The 26992-nt window shown below is 34.6% G+C and overlaps 2 protein-coding genes across 2 annotated transcripts in view; both read left to right on the plus strand.

The window, feature by feature from the left end:
* The window catches only part of LOC144434660 (ATP-dependent translocase ABCB1-like), a 44913-nt gene extending 40921 nt beyond the window's left edge, over positions 1 to 3992 (plus strand). Inside the window, exon 28 of the mRNA XM_078123166.1 lies at positions 723 to 3992. Coding sequence (XP_077979292.1) covers positions 723 to 923 — 201 coding nt within the window. The 3' untranslated portion in view covers positions 924 to 3992. The remainder of the gene's footprint in view (positions 1 to 722) is intronic.
* A 1340-nt stretch (positions 3993 to 5332) lies between these two features.
* The window catches only part of LOC144434661 (ATP-dependent translocase ABCB1-like), a 34122-nt gene continuing 12462 nt past the window's right edge, over positions 5333 to 26992 (plus strand). The window contains exons 1-16 of the mRNA XM_078123167.1: positions 5333 to 5455; positions 7253 to 7457; positions 12532 to 12739; positions 13252 to 13300; positions 13685 to 13881; positions 14180 to 14419; positions 15182 to 15353; positions 15903 to 16027; positions 16442 to 16558; positions 17094 to 17154; positions 17622 to 17735; positions 18196 to 18303; positions 18919 to 19044; positions 19927 to 20130; positions 23001 to 23171; positions 23628 to 23823. Of these exons, the coding sequence (XP_077979293.1) occupies positions 7379 to 7457; positions 12532 to 12739; positions 13252 to 13300; positions 13685 to 13881; positions 14180 to 14419; positions 15182 to 15353; positions 15903 to 16027; positions 16442 to 16558; positions 17094 to 17154; positions 17622 to 17735; positions 18196 to 18303; positions 18919 to 19044; positions 19927 to 20130; positions 23001 to 23171; positions 23628 to 23823 (2167 nt within the window). The 5' untranslated portion in view covers positions 5333 to 5455; positions 7253 to 7378. The remainder of the gene's footprint in view (positions 5456 to 7252; positions 7458 to 12531; positions 12740 to 13251; positions 13301 to 13684; positions 13882 to 14179; positions 14420 to 15181; positions 15354 to 15902; positions 16028 to 16441; positions 16559 to 17093; positions 17155 to 17621; positions 17736 to 18195; positions 18304 to 18918; positions 19045 to 19926; positions 20131 to 23000; positions 23172 to 23627; positions 23824 to 26992) is intronic.

Genomic DNA, 26992 nt, shown 5'->3' on the forward strand with positions numbered 1-26992 from the left:
GTCGTTTACTCAGGATCAACTTTTTCTATAGTTTTGCTGGACATCAATTTTTGACTTCCATTGTAGCATAGAATTGTGTAAACAAAAATGGAAATAGGATAGGATAGTCTCAACACAATTCAACTCGAAGGGTTTTAAACATTTAGACCTCACTAGTTTTTACTCTGCTAACAGAGTATCTGGTCAGTCATAATGTGTAGAAATATTCTATTTACTCCATTTGACATTGACTTGGTGAAAAATTTGTCTTTAAAAATACTATGTTCCCTATACTACTTTCTACATCTGTGGTAAAATCTATGGTAGAATTATGGCAAATCAGTAACTCTGTGAATCCAAGGTCATTGTTAGTTGCTATTTCAGTAGCACTATATCGAATTATTTTGCTGCATGGTGGCATGCTCACTCTAGGTACACTTCTGTTTTGGAGTTGTAATCAATTGTGTTTGTGATAACACTTGCCATGGCATGCAATTTATGAAAATCCTCTTTGAAGACATAGTTGACCAGTAAGAACGTTCGCGAGATTACTTGCCGCATGCCACTATATGAGCTTTTATGAATGTGCTCGATTACAACTTCAAAGCAGAAGTGGCTGTGACCCACACAGAGTGAGCATGCCACTAGTGAAAAAATAGCGCTATAGCTAAATTTAGTTTTACTTTAGATCAATTTTACCTTTCTGAAAATTTGATAAGTGTTTTGTTGTCTATTAATCCCAGGTTGTACAAGAAGCTCTAGACAAAGCCAGCGAAGGCCGTACATGTATCGTTATTGCTCACCGATTGTCCACCATACAAGATGCAGACAGGATCTTCGTCATCCACCATGGCAGAGTTGTTGAAGAGGGCAAACATAGTGAACTGATTGCCAAAGAAGGCGTGTACTACAGGTTAAATAACACACAAGCCACAATGAAGTAATCACACCAGTGCCATATATCTTTGGAAATCTGATATCTAATCTGTTATTATTATAAACTAAAATCAGGGATCTATCGATTTGATAAAACTGATCAACCCAAAACCCCCACCAACCTCACTTGTATGTTTTTATCTATAAAGGTAAAAAGGCTTTAAACTCTTAGATATTTTAATAACCATGACATATTTACAGTAGTTAATATATCAATTGTGATCTGGATGTGGATGTCTGTGTTTGTGTAACTGATTCTTGCTTTAACGTTGTCAATTGCGTACATTTGAGTACAACAATGTGAGAATAATTTAACAAACATGTCTTCATTGGTTCATTGTCAAATAGTGATTAGTCTTCACAAACTATTGAAAGAGTTTGAAAGTGTGATATTCATAAAATGTTTGATATTCAGACAGTCTGATTATGATATTTTCAAAGTGTGTGATTTGCACATTTACACCAAAAGTGGTCATGTCAGTGGACAAGCTGAACAATTTTAGATTTTGTATTTACATGGCAAAACTGAACTACACTGAGCTGAGCTGTACCCTAAGGGCAACGAGTATGGTTCTTACTTTTCAATAGAATTGAAAGTATGATACATGTATATAGAGGCTTTAATATGACAAGAAGGTTTACAAACTTGTCCATATATTTTCACAAAATATACTGTAGTGTTCAACTGGTTATGCCACTGTCCAAATACCAAAAGTACAAATGGGGATTCTTACCAATAGAGGCTGTAGCTGGTATCACAACAGGAAAGATATCATGACCATATTATTTTTGGTAAATATTTAAAGTATGAATCTTCATAACTTTTTAGAGTACACTCTATTCTCAAGAGTAAATGGGTCATTCTCAGCCATTCGTTACAAAACATGACTGTTGAACATGTGCATCAGTTCAGTTGTAGGAGTTTTGAGACAACCTCGCACACTGGCACATTGATGTGCACACGCACACACACACTCATACTTTTTCAAAAATCCAAATGACAACATACACAAGAAAAAGAACCTACTCCTAGATTTATTCAATACTTAAAAGTTTTATTTAAATAATTGCCATGATATTTAAGTCTTTCACCAAATTCTGTATTAAAGGGAACTTTTGAAATAAAAAAAGTTCATAGGTAAAGGAGAGATCTTTTTAAGAAATTTAAAATCACAAAAAAGAGTAATGTGTTTTACAGTTATGGTATTACACTGAATGGGTCAAATGTATGAGAACTTTTTTAAAATACCTAAAACTTAGGTCTTGTGTACTTTGCCAGTCAGGAAAATTAATAATTTATTGATCAGGTTGAGATAGTCATTCACATTTTGCATTTTAGATCATATTTCCATAACTTTTGTGACTCAGTCATTGCATCTGTACAACTTAGAATGTAATCAGTCTGAACATGTGGCACTTGTGCCATGCATAACCGTTAATCATTTGGAGGCTTCCATCTGAAAATTGAACTTGGACTTAAACAGTTCATATACTATCAGTATACAGATTGTTGCATGATTTGTTGGTGTTCCTAAAAGAAATCTGCCAAGTGCCCAAACTGAAAGTCAAGAGTAATTGCTTTGAACATTTATGTGAATGTCTGGAAAATTGTAGGAATTATACGATTCATTTTATGATCATATATATTTTCTATGATTATGAAGGTTAATAACAGATATCTGATCATATGAACATATTTGAATCAGGTGATGTTATTCTGAATTTTTCATTAGAATGTAGTGAAAAGTTTATTTGTTGTTGAACATTTTACTGCATGTTTGTTAGATGTTTTAGTTCTTTCAGTCTTTGTAGTTATGTAATATTTTAAACAAAACATAGCTTAGCTTGTACAAGCATTGCTTTTAATTTGTATTTTTCCTGTATGTCCTATGTCAAATGAAAGCTGACCAGACAAATATCAAATTGAAGCCTATATATCTGGATGTGACCATAGTAGTTAAGAGTCAGGCGATGTCACACATTACATTAAACAGTAGGATTGCGTGTTTATCGTACAAATTCATGTGAGGACATTTGACTGCAGTGTATGCCAAAAGCCCCAAACTTTAAAAGGAAGAGAGATTCATTGTTGGTGCACTTATTGCTAAACATAGATTACATTGAGTCCTTTGTACTGAGTTACAAAGTGTAAACAAGTAATTGTTCAGTCTACAATCTAGTCCATAGAGTACTAGTATGTCATGACAGGGCACCCTCACATATCACATGTGAAAGCAGACCGATGAGGGCAGTGCAACATAATGTATTTCATAGTCTATCTACAGCTCTATGAGACTTAAAAGTTTGTTGTGTTGTGATGTACGACTTTACAAAAGAAAACATTTAACTGTTTAGATGGAAAGAGAAATATCAGTGACACGGTATAGAAGACTTACAGATAACATATACTAGTGCTCAGATTAGAATAACTTGTTGGTCAAGAATAAAAAGTGCGCTGCTCTCCATTAGTCTCTCCTGTTTTTTGCCATCAAAATGTCATTTTCATATGGTAAACCAAGTAACAACTGTATAAAAAAATATGCCCTTAAAAGGTTGGGATTGTTACAGTATACATACGTTTGTCCAATTGAAAACTATCATGAAATATTTCACTATTGTCAGTGGAAAGGAAGGCTCAGTGGATATTCTAGGGCTAGAGATAAATTATTCTTGTGTTAACTGTTTATTGTATACCCATCTATCCACTTATCTATCTATTTTGTGTTTTACTTTTTGACAACACTTAACTATTCAATATATTATGTTGAATATATATTTAAAAAAGAGTTGAATGGTTTTAGTATTTTTCTCTGAATCTATTGCCTGTGTATTATTTGTCATCAAAGTTAATAATTATTCACATATATATGTTATATATAATGAATACCTTACTGTTAATTATCTATCGCCTTATTATGATTTTCTTGTTATACTTAACCATGTATTATAGTGTGTATATGGTTCGCAGTTCAATGCCAAGTGTATGACTGTGATATTTTGTATTAACCTGTCAAACTAAATGATCACCCTCAAGTTTTGGTTTGTAAATTTTGATGAAAAAAAAAATAAATTATTATATTTACACCAGTTTTGTATATTTGTGTAAAGTGACAGAATGATTTATGGTTGGTATGTTGAAATACGAAGATCAGTGTCAGGATATCTTTAGCAGGGTCTGTTTGCTGGTTCTGTGACTCCACTGTTCTCCTTCCTGATCCACAAGTGAGTAAAGCTATGTCACCGATCCAGGGAAGAGACAGGGTAGGAGCTTCACTACACATGACACATTAAGTCTAGCTACAGTGAGCCGAGGAACCATCATATGTAGTATTGTGGTGTTACAAATAAAATAAAAACATTAATAAAAAGTAAATATTCACAAACAAAAATATGCATGGGTAAATGAAAATATGTTTTCAAACTCATGGATAACTATCTGTATACATGTGTTTATGTGGATCTATATGCTATTGAAATAATATACTATTATGATCTACATATCCTCATCCATACACATACCATTTTATAGGTGAGTATATATAGAAGTATGACGTATTAGCTTAAATGTCATATTTTGATTTATACCCCATGCATATTTTGTTGTGTTTGTGTATGTTTATTGTATGGTTATTTTTTGTATCTATCTGTCTGTGTCTACGTTTGTATACGTACGTACGTCCGTCCGTCTATCTGATTTGTTTGTTTGAGAGGAGGCCGGTGAGAGCGGAACGTCACGACGTATCTTACAGTCTATGGTTACTATAAGTTGGAGACCACTTTGGCATTCAGACTAACACTGTCTAGTAAACACTGTCATGACATCACGATACAATATCGTATGTAATGGTGACCTACATATATGTGTAGCCATGATGAAGACACGATTGTACTGACCCAAAGAAAGAGCAGCTAGAATATAGAGCTCATTGTAGTCAAGTCTGGATCAATAAATTTGATGAGACTTCAAATTAATGATTGATGAAAGCCTCAGATATTGATCCATTGTTTTAATGTAAATATACTGTCTGTATGACAGCCATAAGCTTAGTTACCTATTCCCCAACATTGTTGGAGGACAACACCTGGGCTGAGTATTGCCATATTAGACAGGTCATATGAAGATATGTTTTCTTGACAATAAAAAGCACTGAAACTGAATCACATGATGTATACGTCAGATGTAGATTTATTCCTCTATGTAAATTTATGTCACAGAGTTTGTTGATAATGATATCAAATAGTGGTATCTATGAGAACTGTGAGTCATTTACGATAAGTTAAACTTTAACTAGATCTTGCTGAAGATTGCGTTACATGTTACAATGACGGGGCGCAGCGGCTGCAGTGATACTGATAGATTACGTCGTGACGTTCCGCCCTCACCGGCAGATGTTTACATGTAAGGTGTCCCGGTCACCCCGTCTCTAGCTCTGGACACGGCGTATACTTATCACTGCAGTGACGGATGTTGTGTGGAGCTAGTTGCAGGACTCTGTTAATGCTGGGTAGTCATTTCAAGTGAAGTTAACAGCTGTGAAAGGTTGGGTGTGTTTATAGATGTCTGGGTCATATATTTAAGAGTTTTATTGTCTGCAGTAGAATGTTGTTATACCTGTACCAAGTTGTAGGTATATAAATTATAAAATGGATCAAGGGAGTGACTGAGATATATATATACTGAATTTTTATGCTTTACAGTCAGTTAACCTTTGTACTTTTAAGAAAGTATTTGCACAACGCTAAATAGTTTTAGCACTACTGTCAATGCGATTTCATGTATATATGCACAAGTGAAGGGTGTAGAAATCCTCTTAAATTACGGCACTGTGTAAAAGGCATTTTTCGTTGCGTCAGAAAAATATCATGTCAAGTCTGTGAGGATGGTGTAGGACAAAGTGTAGAAGGTGTCTTTGATCTGAGTAAACCACCACATAGATCTACATGTTTGAACAAATTGCAAGACAGTTACATAAATTGACATACTGTGTCAAGTCTGAAGTCAGTTTGCTATTGTCTATTTACATAGCAAACACTTCCAGTGTGTGTACTATTAAGTATGTTATACTTTGTCGTATACCTGTGTGACAGCTGAGTGCATTATATGTGGCTTAACAAGTAGATGACATCATTTTTACGTCCAATGAGTCATAAGAACAAGATAATGTGGCATTGATTTAATGTATTTGTCAAATGCAGAACTGAAATTCATGTCATTTCTTAGATTTATGTAATAGTGAATGGTGTAGGTGGAAGATACAAATTGTACATGTCTGTCTGATGCAAAATAACACTGACTTTTTAATTGAGAAAATCTATCAATCTTTTTTTATCGACCTGTGCAGTTGATATCGTTCTAAAAATTATTTTCAGATTAGAAATATAAATATTCCAATTTATGCTTTATATGAATGTAAAGGAATAATCCTGAAAGTGAAGGAGCTACATTTGTAATAATAGACTTGTCCCCATGTGGAATTTTAAAATCGGTTTGAAATCAAATTTAAGTTGGTTCTGATCGAATCACCTGTTCACACATAAATGTACGATGCACGTTGAATCACTTTGAGACCCCCTCAGGGGGGCTGGTTTTGAACCGATTCAAAGTAAATTTATTTGCAATTGTAATCAGTTCAAAACCAGTTCATCGATTCAAATTCATTACTCAGCTTTCTCATGATGATATAGAAACTGGTTTCAAACCGATTCAAATGGGGACTGTCTTTTGAGAATGTAACACTTGTAAGTTGTATATAATTTATGTGAATGTTCACTATAACTTGTGTATCTATTAAGTAATGTATAATACATGTACAAGTCATGTATATGTATATGTATGTGTATATGTATATGTATATGTACATTGTTAAAAAATACTAGTTGGACTGAGGAGCGGTGACATCATTACATGTACCTGTACAGTGATCATTCTCTGACTTGCAATGATTAGCACCCACCACCACCACACATCATATTCCTAATATACACACAAACACACATACCGGTACTGTAATACATTGTATAATACATAATTTTTTCTGTGCCTTATTCACATACATGTACATGTTGTATTTGTACAGTCACAATTGGTCTCTTTGGTACATGGATTCTTTTTGTAGGTTAATTGACAATTAACATTTTGCCAAAACTATCTACAGCAAATTGAGTAAATGACATTAATTCCTTGTTATTGTCTAATTTCTCAACATTTACTGCATGTAATTTATGTATGGATGTACTGGTAAGTCTTTTATGTTGCCATAGCTTTAGCTGTCAGTCCATTTACATATAAATGCACTGACTAATTTGGAATGTGTGGTATCTATATTTTATCTTGCAGGATTTAAAGTGAATAACATCGGCAAATTTGGAATTTCACTAGTTAATATTTGAACAGTAAACCTGTCAACTGAAAAGTATTTGAAGGCACCACATGTAGATATTTTTGTGTTGACATTTAAACACAATGGCCTCCAATGGAGACACTACTTCACCTCCTTCAAAGGAAATAGAACTCGAGATGTCCAACAAAAACGGGACCAGTGGTAAGACAGCAACTTCCGTCACATATGATAGTGCAAGAGGCACCCCAACTGATGGCTTACCACCAGTCGAACAGTTTGGTGAGAACTGAAAGTTTAAGTACCTATGAGTGGCTATTAAAGCAAATCATATGTGCTGGCTGTGTATTGCTTGTTGAGATTAAAGCTTTTATTATTTAACTTTAAGCAATATTAAAATACGTAACAGGGATGTTCAAAGATATTCAGTGGTGGGGTAAATGGTCATTTTTGTAACTTCCTCATAAAGTTTGTTCACTTTGTGTAATTATAGTACTGACACTGCACATTTTCCATCTTTTGCCTCATTGGCTGAGCTGTTTGTTATCTACTAAACCTGCTACTCAAAATCTATAAATTGACCTCCACAAACCATACAATGTAAACTCTTTATCAGCCATACCAGTGTTGCTACTCCGTCACTCAATATTTCTAGCTAAGGGTAAGCGACCTTTTTGAGTACATGTACCTGTTGTATTTTAGGCCAGAAGCAGAGATTGTAAACATAGCTCTATAACCTCAAGCCAATGTTAAAACCAGTACAGTAATGCCCAACTGTGTTAAATTTTCTGTAGTGAATCCTAACATTTAAGATGGCCGTGTAAACATATGACCTCCACATATGACCTTGACAATAACATGATGTAAAGATTCAACCAAAATCTTCATACTTGAGTAATTAAATTATTGACAATAACAGATACAAAACACATTAAAATGCATTCCATTTCACTCAGTGCAACCATGACCTAGTTTCATAATTTTAACACATGACACACAACATAAAATGTAGGCCATGGTACATTTATTCATAGACATACACTGAAGTGCATGATTTTCTTATGACAAAAAATGTGACAAATTTTAGAATTTTTGATCAAATTTTTTCATCAGTCATAAACATTTTAGATAGTGATGGTCGAAGACTTTTTATCAAAAATCTCTTCCCCAAATCTTAAATATTTATAATGGTTTAATTTAAGGGAAAATCTGTAGTTTAATACTTAGATATTTATAAAGAATGATTTTTTTTTGACAACTTCTGTGGAGGTGAGTTTATCATATGTTTACCAAGTCAAAGTACACTTATGTTGGCACAGCGGTGTGACCTGAAAAGGAAACGTTTGATACGGCATATATTCAAATGATAAGCGAAAAATAGAGGAGCTCTTTAATAGTTTGACTGATTTCACTATTTCTTATCTTTTCTTCATTCTGGTAAGATATATCTTGAGAGAACTTTTGATTTTGAAATTATGGTGAAAATGCTAGCATTAAAATTATTGTAACTGACTGCTTAAAAATTTAATAACAATGTACTAAATTAATGATAAATGTGTAAGGCTTACTAAAATGTACTTCTTTGCATGTACTTAAATGAGACTCATAGGAACTAATTTGATAGATATTTAAACATGTAATTAGCTTGCATGTTTGTACTAATACTTAGAATCTTGTACTAACCATTAACATCTGTGCATTTGTCACAAAATGGTGATGTCCTGTTCATGGTATCTACTCCTGTGATGTGCATATATGTATGTTTGCGTCTAATGTAGATTTATAATTTAATAAAAGCATGGCAGCTGACTTTTGCCTCAACAACCCATACCAGCCAGTCACACTATTGCAAGTTACTGTGTGACTTCATAGTGTTCTGTTGTACTTCAAAGTTACAATCTGCAAAAAAAAAAAAATCCCACACCAACATCATATCATTGTGTGCTCTCATTTAGTGAACACAAATTATAGTAAAATATCTGGTAGTCATAGTTGGGTAATAATTATAGTTATTATGAGTCCAAAATACATTGACCTTTTCCAAGGCATAATGACCCACCTTAAAAGTTAGGTTTTTGACAAATTTGTTCTCATTTTCACCATATAAAGTTAACTGGAATTTCATAAGTGTCTGATGTTGGCTGTAATTTCAAGCCATGTACTATCGCTGGTTCATAGGTCTCTGTGGTTGGCTGTAATTTCAAGCCACAAACCAGAGATGGTTCATAGGTCTCTCTGTGGTTGGCTGATATTTCCAGCCACAGACCTTAAAATTCACCCATATTATGCACAAAGTGGTGAAGAAAAATAGCCTATTTCCATTTTTGTGTGCATATAATGACCATGAAATTGACCATTTGGAATGGTCAATGTATTTTGGACTCAGTTCCTGGCAGTGAGTATCTTTCTTAATTACTACTTAGTCACTGGATGTTACTTTGCAGTCATGTAAACTTGACAATACGTATTAATGGTTCTAATAATACTTACCCTTGGAGCTAGTTTTTCAGAAACTGAAGTTTGAAATTTTCAACTACATTTGAAAAAAACTTTGCATGATGATATTGATAGAAAAAATTTCACATTCAATTTTTCATAGAGAAATATGAATTCTTCTTACATGAAATAGAATTGTACCACCAAAATAACACTTGTGGTCAATGTTTTGACCAGCTACACTTGTGAGAATATAAGTCAACCTTCTTGTTCTATTTTGACCCTCTAGTGTGAGGTAAAATGCTACTGAGAATACTCCTGTTATTATGACTTGTTGGCCAGTCAACTCAATTGTGTTTTCTTGCCATCATTTAGTACTCTATTTAATATATATTATTAAGCAGGTTTTTTTTTGTCACAAAATTAAACCACAGTGGGTCAATTCTTTCATGTACATGTAGCTCTAAAGGCCATGTTATTGGGACCATAGATATTGTTTTTGTCATAATATCTGATTGTTTCACGATATTTTGAATATTTGCTTGTTCACTCATCATAATTATTGGTAAACATGCAAATGGCTTCTTGTTTTACATATGTCTGTCGGCACAAATAAAAGTCATTGCTATGTTTGCAAATGTTTATAATATATGCTCTTCATTTTTGGGGTCACCATATTGTAGCCCAGAGACTTTGCTATGATGTAACTTGACAATTGCTGTTTGGCTCAAATATACTGGGTCCAAATAGTATGCCAAGTCAGATAGCAAAGTTTCTAGGTTAGCCTTTCTGGTGCTTAGTGTATGTTTCACAGACAACATTTGGTGCTACAGAAGGAGTATGAGAAGGGAAGCATTTCAAGACAATTTTACATTATACAGTAACAGGAGAGGATGAAGAAGGGAAGATGTATAAAATAATAAGTTTACATCTATATATGTGGTCATTAATATGCAAAACATCTGCACATGTCATTACATTGTTATGTTCTGTTTGAGTACATGTATGTCTAAGCCAATGTGCTATGTGAAGTGAACTTACATGTAGTGACAACAAGGTAGAACTTCAACATACCAAACATTTCATATCTGATTTTGATAATGATATTTTTGACATTTTCATTTATTCCAATTTTGTCATGTATCAGCTGTTGAAAATTGCACAGTCCAAGAGTTCAGTATTCTTGGAGATATATTTTGCAAAGTGACCCTTCAAAATGACAGAGGTCTCCAAATAGTGCAGAGTTGAATATGACATAAATCTGCAGAAAATTGAATATGCTTTACCTATAGAAGCAGTATGTGATAAATTTTTACTTTTTTTCATTGGATCAGGTAATGAAAGCAATTTTAAAATCATGTCATAAATTGTTCATTTCACCGTGGTCAGCATTATGACTGTTGGTAATTGGAATTTAAGTATTTTTCTTAGGGTTTACCATTTTTGACAGCAACATGGTAAAATATATTATTTTTACTATTTCATGTGTTTCACATACTTCCAAAATCGTAAAATGTACCTAAGCGCCTGTAACTAAGGTCCAGGTGTTGTTTCAGCTTACAAGTATATAATATACTGAACCATAGCGAGTGGTTACGTTACATATAGGTGGACCAACGACTGGACCTTTCACACTAAAAATTGCACCAAGTGTCTCACTGTCACAAAGCAGTCACGCATCCAAAAGAAAACACTCACTCATTCAGGAAAAAGAATACTGCAAGAAATATTTTTGCTGCGTTTGGTTTGACATACCTGTAATGAAAGACAAGTGACTAAGTGTGACATGTGACTATTATAATCACAATTCTCTGATACACATACATGGATACACACAACCACAGTACACAGCAGAATGCTATACAGTTGTAGCTATAATAGAAATAAAAAGGTCTTTGCTGTAAGTGTCTGCTACATACATGTAAGAAAAGTACAGACTTGAATACCATGCATGTGTTCCAGTGTGTTGTGTATACAAACAGTGCAGACTTGAATACCGTGTGTTTGTGTACAATGCATCCTGCTGTTAGCAACAGTCATGTGTAGCTGTATAAAGAGTTTAACAGTGTGTACAATGTAGTCTATAAGATACAGACATTCATGCTACACTATCAGCCAGCACCACTCATTAAGAGCCTGATAGGGCTGAACAACATGACGTATCTTACAGTCGAGCTAGTGTGATAAGGAAAAGATATTCAGCGTTGTCGGGGTCAGTTGTAATGGTCCACCACTGATAAAATGACGTTCTGATGACAGTAATTTCTATTTATTGATTGTAATTGTTATATATGGCTCATCTGATTGGTCAATGTATTGTCCAATATGGTAATTTGTTTTCTGGGCTTCCATTTAAATGATGACTGCATGCATGTATTCACTGTGTATTAGAAGCTAAGACTTGATTTTGCCAAGGACTTTTGTGATTGGTTAATACATTGCCGGGTCATGAATGGCATTGTTTGGCCATGTGGTGGCACACTACATACACAAAAATCACATGGCTGTCTTCCACGAGTTTGTATAAATAGGAATGAAACTTCACCTAAAAACCTTTTAAAAAGTGAAAATTTTGGATTTTTGGAGGATTTGTCACTATTATTAAATTGAACAGTTTATCATTGTTTGGTGTTGCTTGCAAAATATGCAAACGACAGTAATGTTGAGTGCAAAGGACGACGACTCTCAGGTTGTTCCTATCATCTGCAGATATTGACATTGTACATTTCATAGGTAAAGTTTATTGACATAATACATGTACATGTAGTTATGTCTTGTATATTAATGTGTTGAATGAGAATCAATGTAACATACATTGTACCTGATTATAATGTATGCACAGATCCTTTACCTGCACCGCCCTCCTACAACGATGTCATAACTCAACCCAATGGGTCTGTAGAGAAAGATTCACCAGCCATACTTGAAGTGTCTACAACCACTGCCAATGGTGTCCATGAAGAAAAATATAAAAATAAAGATATGGAAAATGGCAATGTTCCAGATGGTGATGGCAAGAAGGATGGAGATGATGATGATGATGGTGACAAGTATGTATCATAGCAACTAGAAAATCTTCACTTGGTTACTATATTTTAGGAGAAATGATCGAGATCTCAGTTGTGGAAAAATTGGTCATTCTTTGGATTATTGCATTGTTACATATATGTATACATTGAGAATAAGTAAATAATTTTGTCTCCAGTGTTATCAAAATTCAAAAACAGGTCTATGAAATATCGTATTATGATGCATTTTAAAGAACTATCAACATTATCAAATTCATTGTACTTTCTTAATCATGTATAATCAACCATTGTTTACAAACCCCTATCAACAAATTTCTTGACAAACAAGTGCATATAAATGGTTCATGCCTCTTTCATCATTGTTTACACATGGACATCAATTTGTAGTGTAATCCATCAGGAACTAGTAGAGAAGTAATCAAAGTTAATATAAGAATGTTTCAAGTGTAAAGATCTCGTGTATTTTTCAGCAAATAATGAAAAATGGAACCAGCAACATTGACATGTACATGTTATGATTATTTGTTGTATAGGAAGGATGACAAAGCAGAGACAGTCCAAATGGTTAGCTTCTCTCAGCTGGTAAGTTTCATACCACTATGTATAGGCATATTTCTTACATCTATTACAAACACAAATTTACTTTTTCCTTCCCACAAAGCTTAAATTTGGTATCGAACAGTCCACATTTTACACCGTGCTGTTTAACGTGTTCTGATTTTCCCGCCAAATGTTTTTAGATCTAAATTTTCTTGTTACATAGTCATCAAACAATACACTCCTCATTTTTTGAGTATCGTTTGTCTAACATGTTCTAATTTTCCCGCCAAATGTTTCTCAATCAAAATTTTTGTTCATAGCTACAGCAATGGTAAGATTTTTTGAAAGGAATGAAAACTACTCATTGATTGGTTACAGTCTTATCTCCCTATCCAGTGTTGACCAATCACTTATTGTCTTCTATAGTTCCGTTTTGCCAACTGTACTGATGCATTTCTGCTAATGGGTGGTGTCCTTGCTGCCATGGTACATGGACTTGCCTTTCCTCTGATGGTCATCGTATTTGGGGGTATGACAGATTCCCTCGTTGAATCGGGTACAAATAATAGCGCAGGATGGAATGTCTCACTCCCGAATGGAACAACTTATGACGACTATGTGGAGTGAGTATTGGTACAATATGGTTAGCTGCAACTGCAATATACATGTATTATAAAACTGTTTTGTTAGGAATAATGACTTACATGTAATATGTGACACCCTGCCCTGAACAGTATTAAATCACATGTGAATTACACATATTTGTGTACCATTACACATACACTGTACGTGTAGTATAATACAATTTACCCAATCAAATTGATTTTGGCTCGGACAGAGGTTTTGGACAAGAGAAAAGACTTTAAATTTTAAAAAAACACTTACCCTTATTTTGCTCCATACATGATTTCCCGTTTACAGAGAGGAAATGGAAAAGGCAATGGAGGAGTTCTTGAGAGATATGAATAAGTATGCATTGTATTTTGTCTTCATTGGAGTTGGTGCATTTGTGGCGGCATACTTTCAAATTACCTGCTTGGTGACCACTGCTGAGAGACAAGCCTACCTGATGCGTACAAGCTTCTTCAGGTCTATTCTAAGGCAGGAAATAGGCTGGTTTGACACCAATCCAAGTGGAGAACTCTCCACCAGATTATCAGAGTAAGTTTTCATTGTTCTCTCTCAAAGTTATATAACTTCTTGTAGAGCATTAATTAAAAAATAGTTTTTCAGTTTGAATTTTGTGACAAGAGTTAAACAGACATTTTGGTATATTTATGTTCACAATGAGAAAATTGGATGAGCACTTTGTCTGAAGCTAGTACGTGCTAGATGTAGGACCCAGAAGACACTTTGCCAGAAGATAACTATTAAAGTGAACTTTGACTTTTGAATGTTTGATTTTGCAGTGACCTAGCTGTAGAGGGCGCACTTAAAAATGAAATCTTGCTACACTGACTTCTCATGTTATTCATCTATAAATCAAATAAGCAATTATAGGAACATAATTTTGAGATGTTTTAGATATAATTTACGTACCACTTTGAAGCTAAAATTGTTTTGGTATTAAAAGTTAGATGAGAAAAACATCTGTCTGGCAGAGCTATAGAAAAAGTAGGTTTTGATGAAAAGAATGATCCTGTAGAGTCCTTGTAACTCTATTAATGAATAAGCTAGAACTAACATACAAAGCTGTTATTGAATCATGGGCCTTTTAAGACCAATGTCAGATTAGGACTGAGTGTCAGATGAGAACAGTTTCCTAGCAGAATGATTAGATTGAACAAAAATTATCGTGAACATACAAATGATCCTATTTGACACGTATGGCTTTACAGATAAGATATAGCAATAATGCAAGAATATGGTATTGAGTTCTTTAAATACATTGAGTAATGAATGTCTACTTTTCTATTTTCACAGTGACATAAACAAAATAAAATCTGGAATTGGTGATAAGTTGGGAACGTTTGTACAGTTTTTCACAGCTTTCTTGGGAGGTTTTATAGTTGGTTTTATCTTTGGTTGGGAGTTAACTCTTGTCATTCTGGCTGTTAGTCCTCTCTTAGCAGTGTGTGCCTTCCTCATGACTAAAGTAAGTACACAAATTAATATGTCTTTTATGTGGTATCATGAGTGTTTTTGCTAAGGTCTTGGGATCCCTGTAACAGAGGAGGGAAATTCAGTAAAATTTGCAAATCTTTCCATACCATGCACCATACTTCTGGTGGGGAACCCTGGTAAAATGCCTAGGGAACACAGGTAGATTTGACCTGCTTACCACCCTTAATAAAAACATTGGTCATCATTCTATTGATATTACAATGTAAAATTCTCTTCACTTTGTAAAATTTTGGATTTTTATCAGTGCTTTTATTATTAGACACACACACACACACACACACACACAAATGTATCATACCTACTTTTTGCTCTTTCATTTGCACAAAAGATTTTTTGTCATTTCTGGAGTGTTTCAGGACACTTCTGTTAGCTGTCTTTTTCATCGTCATGGTATCAGAACATGTGCAGGACATGGTAGTATATATGACAGCGATGTATGGCAACATCAATACAAAGGAGTGATGATCAGCATGACTGTGGTGTAATTTGTCACGTGTCTTAAATTTGTTTGTGTTTGTAGTTGATTACATCTATGACAAGTACAGAACTGGATGCCTATGCTAAAGCAGGGGCTGTGGCTGAGGAAGTGTTGTCTGCCATTAGAACTGTAGCAGCATTTGGAGGGGAGAAAAAGGAGACAGAGAGGTATGTACATGTACCTCACCATCATCATTACTTCTTATTTAATTATGTGTGTAAGTGTTGGTAAACTGTACGTAGCTAGGCTCTGAACACAACAGTGGAATTTTGTATGTCACCTACCTGAACTAATGAACTCAGTCACTTGTCACTCATAGTACATTGTGTGTTATGATTTACAGGCAAAGTTGTAGGTAATTAGTTACATGGAATAATGTTGATGATACATTGTGCTTAGCAAGTTTGACTAACAGCGTAACATTGAATAAAAAAAATGTTGTCAGTTTCACAATGGTATGATATTGATAGTGATGATGATAGTGATAAAATGTGATATAAATAGTGCATCTTTGTAACTTTTTGTTTGTTGTTGCCATGGAAACATTACATTGTAATTGTATTTTGCTTGTGTAACCACAGGTATAGAGATAACCTGCATTCGGCAAAAACTGTCGGTATAAAGAAGGGAGTAGTTTCTGGAGTTGGAATGGGAGTAACTTTCCTGTTAGTGTTCTGTACATATGCCCTAGGTTTCTGGTAGGTCATGGTTTTGATTAAGAAAATAAAATGTTATACATGTACTAAGTAGGTTTATGAAGAGGGGGGGGGGGATTGAATGGGATTTGAAGTTTTGAACTTGCAATTAATCATCAGCTACTATCTTTTTACTGATGATGTTACTCATGGCAAGTGTGAGGACGCTATATATTGAAAAGGTCAATTTCACATTCCTGTAACAATGAGAGTGCTGGTAAATTTTAAAAAGTTAATTTCACATCACTGCAAGACTGAATATCTACAGGGTGCAATCCATTGAAAAAATTCAATTTCACATCACTGTGACACAGAAAGCTAGAGAGAGTACAATTCATTGAAAAGTCCATTTTACACCTCTGCAACACTAAATAGCTAGTGGGCACTAGATTTTGAAAAGGTCCATTTTACATGTCTTCAATATACTGACTGTAAGACTAGGATGCTAGAAGTACATCTTTTAAATTGTGCTTGAAATGCGTGAAATACAGAAAAATCGATATATTTCAAAACATTTATACGATATGTATCTTTGCAGGTATGGAACTCAACTTATCTTGAATCCAGACAAGGATTACACCATTGGCTCTATGCTTACAGTGAGTATGCAATGATTCATTTCATGTAGGAGTGTCATAAATAAATATGTAGGGATATAAAATATAATACTGTTGAGATAAGTTTTGTATCTCAAAAAGGTTAATAGTTAATTGATTACTCTGAAATAGTTAGCATACAAGTTTTTGTTGAATTATGTGTTAAATGCAATTTACATATTATTATCACTCTTAAAGTTAAGTGGTCATCCAGTGTACATGTTTTTGTGTCATCTTGCAGGGGTTTTTACTTTCATAAAAACATGTTAATTTTTTGCTTAGAAACAAAGTTTCATTTGAGATAGTTACTAGCTAGGTTTTTATAGTATTGAAGCATGAATGAATTAATATGATTGATAAACATATTGAAAATCAAGTAACTTAATTTTGCATGTACTTTATACAAACTTTTCATACTTTGAAGATTTTCACTTTCTTTGATAAATGAAGTGTGTTTGTCTTACCTTTAGGTATTCTTTGCTGTGCTCATTGGTGCCTTCTCACTGGGTAATGCAGCGCCCTCTATTGGTGACATTGCTGTAGCCAGAGGTGCAGCCAGGAAAATCTGGGACATTATAGATCTGGTAGAAACATGAATCTTGTTATTGAGAACAAACAACAATGTAATCACACTGGAGTAATACCAACATTGTCAATCGTTGAAATTAAGATAATTAATGAAATCTGAAAAAAAGGGAATAATTACAATGGAATGGAAAATTGAAATAAAGTATACAATATATTGAAGGGTCTGATCTGATTAATGGTAAGATTTTCAATGTCGATGACCTTTCACACAGATCTGTACTGGTGTAACTTGAAAAATAGAAAAATTCCATACTTCCATCAAATTGTTGTGGATTTTCTATGTATAATATTTGGGAGTAATGGAAACAAATTATTTGGTCTAGAATGTCACAAAACTATGCTTTATTTGATATTTTGAAGATCAAATGCACAATTCTCAAACACATGTCATACACAAACCATATGTGTATCCATGGTGTCATTTTAACATGTTTTTTTTTTGTTTTTTTTTTCAAGATACCATTAATTGATAGTAGCAGTCCTGATGGAGAAAAACCACCAATAAATGGTAACATTGAACTTGAAGATGTTCACTTCCAGTATCCGTCACGACCTGATGTCAAGGTAAATAGAAAATCAACCTTCCTTTATTTATTCATGGACTTTATTCGAACTTGGTATTGTGATGACCCAGTCACTCTTCTCGCAGTCAAGACATTATGAAATATAAACAATATTGATATTCAGAATTTCAACACTCACTTCACTTGTACTGTCTAACATATTATATCAGTCTTAAATTAGTGATTCATCTGTGCTGGTAAACATTGTATTATTGTTGCTATTGTTAAACAGATGAGGGGGATGATGCAAACCTCCAAGTTCCAGGCACCTATGACGGGTTCATATACCTGTATATATTTATAGGTCACATGCTCTGAATAGTGGGTCAAAATGTTGACAAAGAGTGAAGTGTGCTATTAAATGTTTCTCAGTACAAATTTTCAAGTTTGTGTTTGGAACAGGAAGTCAGGGAGAGTTGAACAGCACGACATATCCTACAGTCTAGGAACCCAAGTGTACATTGATACAATATTATGTCGATGATGATAAACATGTACTGTTAGGCACTGCAGAACTAAGAGTTAGTGTTTCTTGCAGTCTTCATGATTAACCGCAACATTGTGGTTACAGACAATGACAATTAATCTATCTTTCTTTTCTTTTTTTTTATTTTAGGTGTTACAGGGTATGAACCTGTCAGTTAGTGTTGGTCAGACTGTGGCATTGGTAGGAGCCAGTGGCTGTGGTAAAAGTACCACTGTATCACTCATTCAGAGATTCTATGATGTCATATCTGGATGTGTAAGTAAAGTTATCTGTTGATAAAGGGTCATATATACAAATAAGGCTGATCTGATCTAAGCTGAATTTGTTGATGCTTTGGAAATACATCAAAGTCATTTTTACCAAGCATGCATCATGCGACTGGTCTTAAGCTGAGCTATGAAAATTGGCAAACCTGTCTCAGAAGAGACTAGTCTTGCTGCTAGACGTTTGGGCTTTCTTTCGATACTATAAGCAAACGAAGTTCGCAGTGATGGCTTGCCTGAACAGTCTATAGTAGCAAATGTCATTTTCAGACCGGACATTCCATTGAGATTAGTGGGTTGGGCCATGTATGCATATATATACTTTAATATATTCAATCTCTGCATGCAGGTGTTGACAAACACATTTATGTCATTACTATGTCTTATCGGTTTATGGTAATTGTGTTTGATGAGTGTGTAGACGTTGTCATTCACACATTTTAGTTAACGCATTGGTGGTTATTTTTACAAGCCCCTCCTTAAGATGAATATGCATGAAAAATTAGCTATTGTCCTCTGTTTGTTCTTGTCGTTAATATTGTTCTCTGATTGGCAGTTATTTATATCCTGATGACATTTGCTAGACCTTGGATGTTCCATCCTCGATAACGATGTTCGGTCGTGTGTCATATTCTATCGGAAGAACATCCAAGGTCTAGCAGATAGACTAAGGAGAGACCTGCTGTATACCGGAGTTGAGGAATCATGTAAACGTAAACAGACTTTGGAGCTTCACACTTGTAGAACCCTTGCCCACACAATACTGAAGTGACAAGCTTTAGAAGGGAATGTAATTTTAGCTGGTTTGGCTAGAAATATAAATGATTTGTGCATTTAATTTTGAGGATCTTTTTTCCCCAATCACTGATTTCAGGTCAGAATAGATGGCAAAGATGTGAGAGACATGAACTTAAACTGGTTACGTACACATATAGGTGTAGTTAGTCAAGAACCTGTCTTGTTTGCAACAACAATTGCGGAGAACATACGGTATGGTAGAGGAGACGTGACCCAGGCAGAGATTGAGAAGGCTTGTAAGGAAGCTAATTGCCATGACTTCATCTCAGGACTACCAGATGTAAGTATATTTTTCAGTTTTATTTACAGATGAGAAGTGTACTTCAGTTGTTAATATCTGAGAGTAGGTAGGATGGGTACATGTTTACATGTACATGCTGTAAACTACATGTACTGGATATTTCTTTTACACAGTGGTTGTCAGCAATCTCATTTTTTGGCCTCTAAGGAAAGATTCACCTAGAAAATGAATTTTAAATCTATCGCCAACTTAAAGGTGATTCAAAATGCTCACATTCACTATCGCTAATTTGCTAGACGACATGTTTGTGAAATGCATTCTGGTTTTAAAACTTTTCAAAAGCGTCTGCAAACACCTTAAAATGACCCTTTTTCAGTCACTTCCCTTCGGATTTACTTCGAGAGTTTTCGGGTATTTCCGGTCCCACCTAGACCACAGGATTTTATGACGTCATAAAGAGACATGGATAGCACGTAGCCTATGGCGAGCGTAGTCATAAGATGAACAAAACTCAACAGCATTGTGAAAAAATACATTGCTAGTGGTTGTAACAGACATCAGTAAACAAAAACTACACTCTACATGTCTTATTAACCAACATTTACCGATATTTACTCACACTTTCTGACTAATTGGCAGTGTCTGTGGGTATAAATGCTAAAATATGATCTCCCCATATTATGGCAAAATAAATCAAAACGGCTAGACTAGATATATATAAACACTTGTAATGTCGCGTGTTTCACACTCATTGACTTTTATTTATCTGATTTTTTATTATTTGCCGACAAGAAGCATTACGATACCGTGGTGACGTTTGACGGCATCCCCGGGCCAAGGACGGCATATTTCAGCCCAATCGTACTCGCGTCGCCTTTTGAACAGTGCATTTAACAACAAAGTAAACATTATTCATCTCGAATAAATATACTAGCTATTAGAATACCAATGGGAAACTTCAAGAAGGCGTATCGGGACATGTGCCACAATATATTTGTTGGTCCCATAATACACTAATTGATTCGATTTGCTCCGAGCATATGGAAGTACGCTCCGAGTCATTGCATCTAATGTAAATGGAACTGTGACCGACCTAATTTTGTTGTCCATATATAAAATGAGACTGACCTGCAAATTTTTCACAGTTTTCGTTGTGGTCTTGTATTGCCACATGTTTGGCTTGTGAACACAAGTTTACATCTATTATTGTCTAGGGCGTAATACTCTAGTCCGAGTCTGAAACCCATATAAAACCTAAGAAACTCGCATTCGGATCGGACAGAACAGAAGTAGGTCTCATCGACTTGTTGGGGACTCGAATTATTGCTTGTTTTTATCACGGTATACAGGTGATTATTATATATCGGTAGAGGGGTAGTGTTGTCAAGGTTTGTGCAGTCACCGCGGCCGCGGCAGTAAGCTCATACTAGGCCGCCGATCAAAGCTGAAGCAGTGTATGTACAATGTACGTAATGGAATCGGGAGAGCATTCGTGTCGGGTTAAATTTATCCACGTGTTGATGTAATCCATATTTATCAATCAGATATATTGTAAAATTCTTCAAGTCGTACAGAAATAACGTCTCTAAAACAAACCCTGAGAAACGGGACCGGACGTGGCTAGCCAAGTATCTAGTTGCAGGCTTTCTTTCATAACCATGTGCTGGGGTCACGACCTTGATTGCCGACTTCAATATTGTCCAATCGTATTTGATATCATGAACACATCGCGATATTTGATTTGTTGGTTTCCTAAACTGTACACTTCGAATACCATGATTCGTTTCAGAATTCTTCTAATGAATATTAAATAGGCTTGTTGCATTAAATTAAGTGATATCGCAACAAGGGAAACCATACAAGTTTTCTTCCAGACGAGTTGCTAAAGTCATGTAAATGACAACACTAAACTCACGAAATTTCCTCAATTCTTTACAATTTTATTGCTGATGATATGGCAATCTAATAGCTAGTATATTTATTCAAGATAAATATGTTTACTTTGTTGCTAAATGCGCCGTTCAAAAGGCGACATCAGTGAGTATAGTCGAGTATAGTGGGCTATAATATGCTGTCGACGCCATGCCTGTCGAAGATATTGTAATGCTTCTCCTCGGCAAATAATAAAAAAAAATCAGATAAATAAATTGAAACACACGAGCGACATTACAAGTGTTTATGTATATCTACACTGTAGTCTAGCCGTTTTGATTTATTTTGCCATAATATGGGGAGATCATATTTTAGCATTTATACCCACAGACACTGCCAATTAGTCAGAAAGTGTGAGTAAATATCGGTAAATGTTGGTTAATAAGACATGTAGAGTGTAGTTTTTGTTTACTGATGTCTGTTACAACCACTAGCAATGTATTTTTTCACAATGCTGTTGAGTTTTGTTCACCTAGTGACTACGCTCGCCATAGGCTACGTGCTATCCATGTCTCTTTATGACGTCATAAAATCCCGTAGTCTAGGTGGGACCGGAAATACCCGAAAACTCTCGAAGTAAATCCGAAGGGAAGTGACTGAAAAAGGGTCATTTTAAGGTGTTTGCAGACGCTTTTGAAAAGTTTTAAAACCAGAATGCATTTCACAAACATGTTGTCTAGCAAATTAGCGATAGTGAATGTGAGCATTTTGAATCACCTTTAAGGATGGGGTTCCTACAGTAGATAGAAGGATTCCATATAGGATGGTAACATCATCATGTTCTTCTTACACACATTATAACTTCAGGACGGTTTCAGGAGACTCCCTGCAGGTATCCCAGGTTATGATATAGCTTCAGGAGGATGGCAGTACATGTTCATTTTTGCTCTCCTAACAGTAACACTTACCTGAGAAAAAGATTGAGGAGTATTTGTGAGCATGCTTGATATTTGACGAGATTATGTTTCCTTGTGTAGGCTTACAATACTATGGTTGGTCAAAGAGGTGCTCAGTTGTCTGGTGGTCAGAAACAAAGAGTTGCCATTGCCAGAGCACTGGTCAGAGATCCCAAGATTCTGTTATTAGATGAAGCTACATCAGCATTGGATACCGAGAGTGAAGCTACAGTACAGGCTGCCTTGGACAAGGTAAATGTTCAGTTCTGATTTTATGTATGTTAGAAAGGTATATAGCAGTAAATGTACTGCTGCTGGGTGCCCTATAATAGTACCGCTACAAGTCAGTCAATATGGTGTACCCTCATAGCTATTCTCTGTTTTTAAAGAGAGGTATGCTTCCTTTTCAAACATGAATGGTTGAAAATATATGTGTTAAAAGATTTTTTTAAAAGATTTTTTTAAAAGTTTAGAAAATTAATGATTATTAAAATTAACACTTTTTGAAAACAACTCCACCCTTAACAGATTCTCCAGAGTGAGCACTTTGTTTAATCGCTCAGTAGAGAGTGATTAACAAGAGTGCCCCCCATGGTGAGTCTTGCAGTCTAATACCCAAGCTTAACAACATGCAGAGTATGTAAAGTGAACTTAAGTTAAAGTAGGAAATCTGAGGTGTTCTACATTTATAAACTGAACTATTTACAGGCTAGTGTAGGCAGAACAACTGTGGTGATTGCCCACAGGCTCACAACTATCAGGAATGCTGATAAAATATGTGCTGTACAAAATGGTGTTATAATGGAAGAAGGTAACCATGACATCCTGATGGCCAAGGAAGGTATATATTATCAATTGGTTATGATGCAGACTAAAAAGAAAGATGGTGACAGTGACGATGAAGGTAAGTCAACGAGTCCACACTAAAAAAACAGTAACAAAAGATAGAAACTTCAAAGCTTACTCTCGATCCGGCTAGAATTCAGGAATTTTAATTTATGTCAATATTTCAACTTCTATCTAATCAAGCTTTATATGATCGATAGAAAAAAAGGAACGGAAAAGCAGAAAAATGTATCAACTTGAAAATCTTGCCATTTTAAAATCAAGTGAAAGTAAAAAGAAAGTCTCAATTTATCACTTCAGTTTGTATCTTTAGTTTTCTTGACCTCTTCTTTTTCATAAAATATGTTTTGTTATACTGACTGATATTTCTTTTAACATTACAACACCTATCATGTGCTGCCCACAAATATTTTGTATCTCTTTTTATGTCAATCCATCACCTGCTTTAAACTTATACATCACCAAGTGCCGTTCAGATTTCAGCTCTAAATTCATTTTAATAATGTGATTCCTTGATTTTCAACCTAATACATGTACAATGCTGAAAGCTTGAACTAACAGTTTCCCTTTATTTTGCAATATTTCCACGCTTTTTTTTTGTCATCCCCATGCTGATTAATTTTCAATCTCAGGATTCTATTTTCATTGTATCTCCTTTGTTTTGCTCACATTTACAATCATTAGCAAAGAATGCGTTTAATATTGTTGGTAAGTAAAATAGTTTGAATGTATGTGTTAGAGACATCAGTGGAGAGAATAATGATGTCTGGACAGATACATGGTTGTCGAACTAGATAGAGACTCACGCCAGTCACAAGTGTTTATCATTCTTGGATCTTAAAGCAAGGTTAACATTACACATTGCCAGAAAATCTTCATAGATTACTCTTGAATCAAAACGTTCGAAAAAAACCCAAAATTCTTGACACATCAGGTAGAAGTGATATTTACCAATGATTTGATTCTTTCAGTACCCCTTGAAAAGAAAATATTGTAACAAATATATTCTTAAAATATTAATATGTCACTTATAGCCATATATGGTAAATGGATTTCCAAATATGGTAAAGTGAAAAAATTGACATCCAAATATGGAAGATCTAATCTAATGAAAACAATTACCATATATGCTGAAAGGATTTGTAGCTGATGCGATATAAATAAAGGCTGACAAAGGCACTCAAACCTTGATCTGAAAGAAATTCAGAAGACAATTTCTGTAGCATTTGTTGTCAACTTTGTCCTGACCTAAAATCATAATCACTTGATGACTGATACACTGAAAACATAGATCTACAACTGGCTGTTGACAATCACAATGCAATCTTGTCACAATTCCTTGTAATTCCTTGAATTTGTATGTTGGTATAAACAGTTTGTAAAGTGATCATTTTTTTTTGGTTTCCAACCAGTATTGAACTCTTTGAAGATGAATTTTATTGTTTCATTGTCTTACCTCATTCAGGAAGATTTTCTAAACATGATGCTATAAAAGACAACTGAAGTTGTAACCTTTACTTCTGCTGTATTAAACATAGTGCAGAAAGTGCATGATAACCTTTGATTTGTTCACTGACAGATACTTCCAATTTTTTTTGTATTTTAGAATGAGTACAAAAAATGGCTGTATTTTAATGAGATAGCACATGGTGGTGCCATGACAAGAAATCAGAAACGTACACTAATCAATTGCAGAAATGTACAAACATTTGAAGCAACATGCACATTCAAGGAATTGTTAGAAAACTTCACACCTGTCAACTTTATAGAGTACCCCCAAGTCTGATATTAAAATACATCTTCATTCCCAACTGTTCTTCTGCTAACAACGATTTGTGGTGTTCATGTTCATGTAGTGAAACACAAACACTATATGTTGAAATATCTTGTGTGTCTTAGAACTATCTGATTGTTTGCTGTGAAATAAAAACAATTATGTATGATGGACATTTAGACATTTTGAGACAACTGGTGTTGTATTTGGTAAATGTGAATATGTCCACAGTTATGGCTAAACATAAATGGAAGTGACAGTTCTATACCGTAAGCAAAAAGATTTTGAGACTAAAATGTCAATTGCACAGAAAGGGAAATTAACAAGTGTCATGTACCACTCACTGAAAAGTTGGTGCTCATAAAATAATTTGCATTCTAAAGAAATGTAAATAAAAAAGTTCCAGCATAGCTTTTACATATAAATCTTTCTATCAGGTAGAATTCCATGTATGTTTGTATGCCAACTGTGATCGAGGTACAGACATAGGGTCAGGTCTGATATTCATGTTCCCTACTTTATGAATATCAAATGTAATTTGCCATATTCCTGATTATCAAATTGTGCACCATTTTCAGCAAGATGTGTCATAGGAGAGTGCCACAGATAAGTGGAAATTATTGCAGAAATTATTTTCCTGGCAGTCAACAATATGTATGTAATTTATTAAACTTAGAATTCCATGAGTTACAAAAAAATATACAGCATCAATTTTAAAATGAAAAAAATCCACAAAAAACCAGACATTTATAATAAATTTATAATAAATTCTGATACTGGCAGAGAATGCCTTTCATTTTTGCCAAATATGTACATCATCAAGAAACCAAGAAATGTATGTACTGACACTGACAGAAAAGTCATTCATTGCATTCTGAACAACTTAGCATTTTGGCCATCACTTCTGTTTGAAAAGGTGTTACTAAACAGCATTCCTAGTGGTCAAACAGTATCTTAGATTTCATCCTTAACTGGAATATGGCAAATTGTAGGGAAGAGAAAAGTCAAATCTGATCTGATCCGGTGTCGTTAGATAGTCTAATAATCTTATCTATATACTGTTCTATATGGACATTACCAAATTCATTGTGCACGATGTAAAAATAAATCACTTCTTCTCACAAAACCCTTGTACATAATTGTAACCTGGAATCTATGGGAAAGAGAATGACCAAAAACTGGAAAGAATTTATGGACAAAATCACAGTCATTTCTCCAGGTCAAAGAGATGTAATATACATATATCTTCCTCTGGGAAACACTGTGTGTCAATGTATACTTCTACAATGTTTCCTTTTAATACTTTCTCAGATCAAAGTCTTTTTTGGGGAAAAAATGGATTGATTCTAAGAATTTTAAAAGGTTGTATCCTTTGTAACATCAAACAACTAAAACTATAGTCTCTTTTGATTTGATGTTAAGTTATCAAAATATGGCTAGAGGAGAATGATTG

The sequence above is a fragment of the Glandiceps talaboti genome, chromosome 4, assembly GCF_964340395.1.
Source record: "Glandiceps talaboti chromosome 4, keGlaTala1.1, whole genome shotgun sequence".
In the NCBI taxonomy this organism is placed as follows: Eukaryota; Metazoa; Hemichordata; class Enteropneusta; family Spengelidae; genus Glandiceps; species Glandiceps talaboti.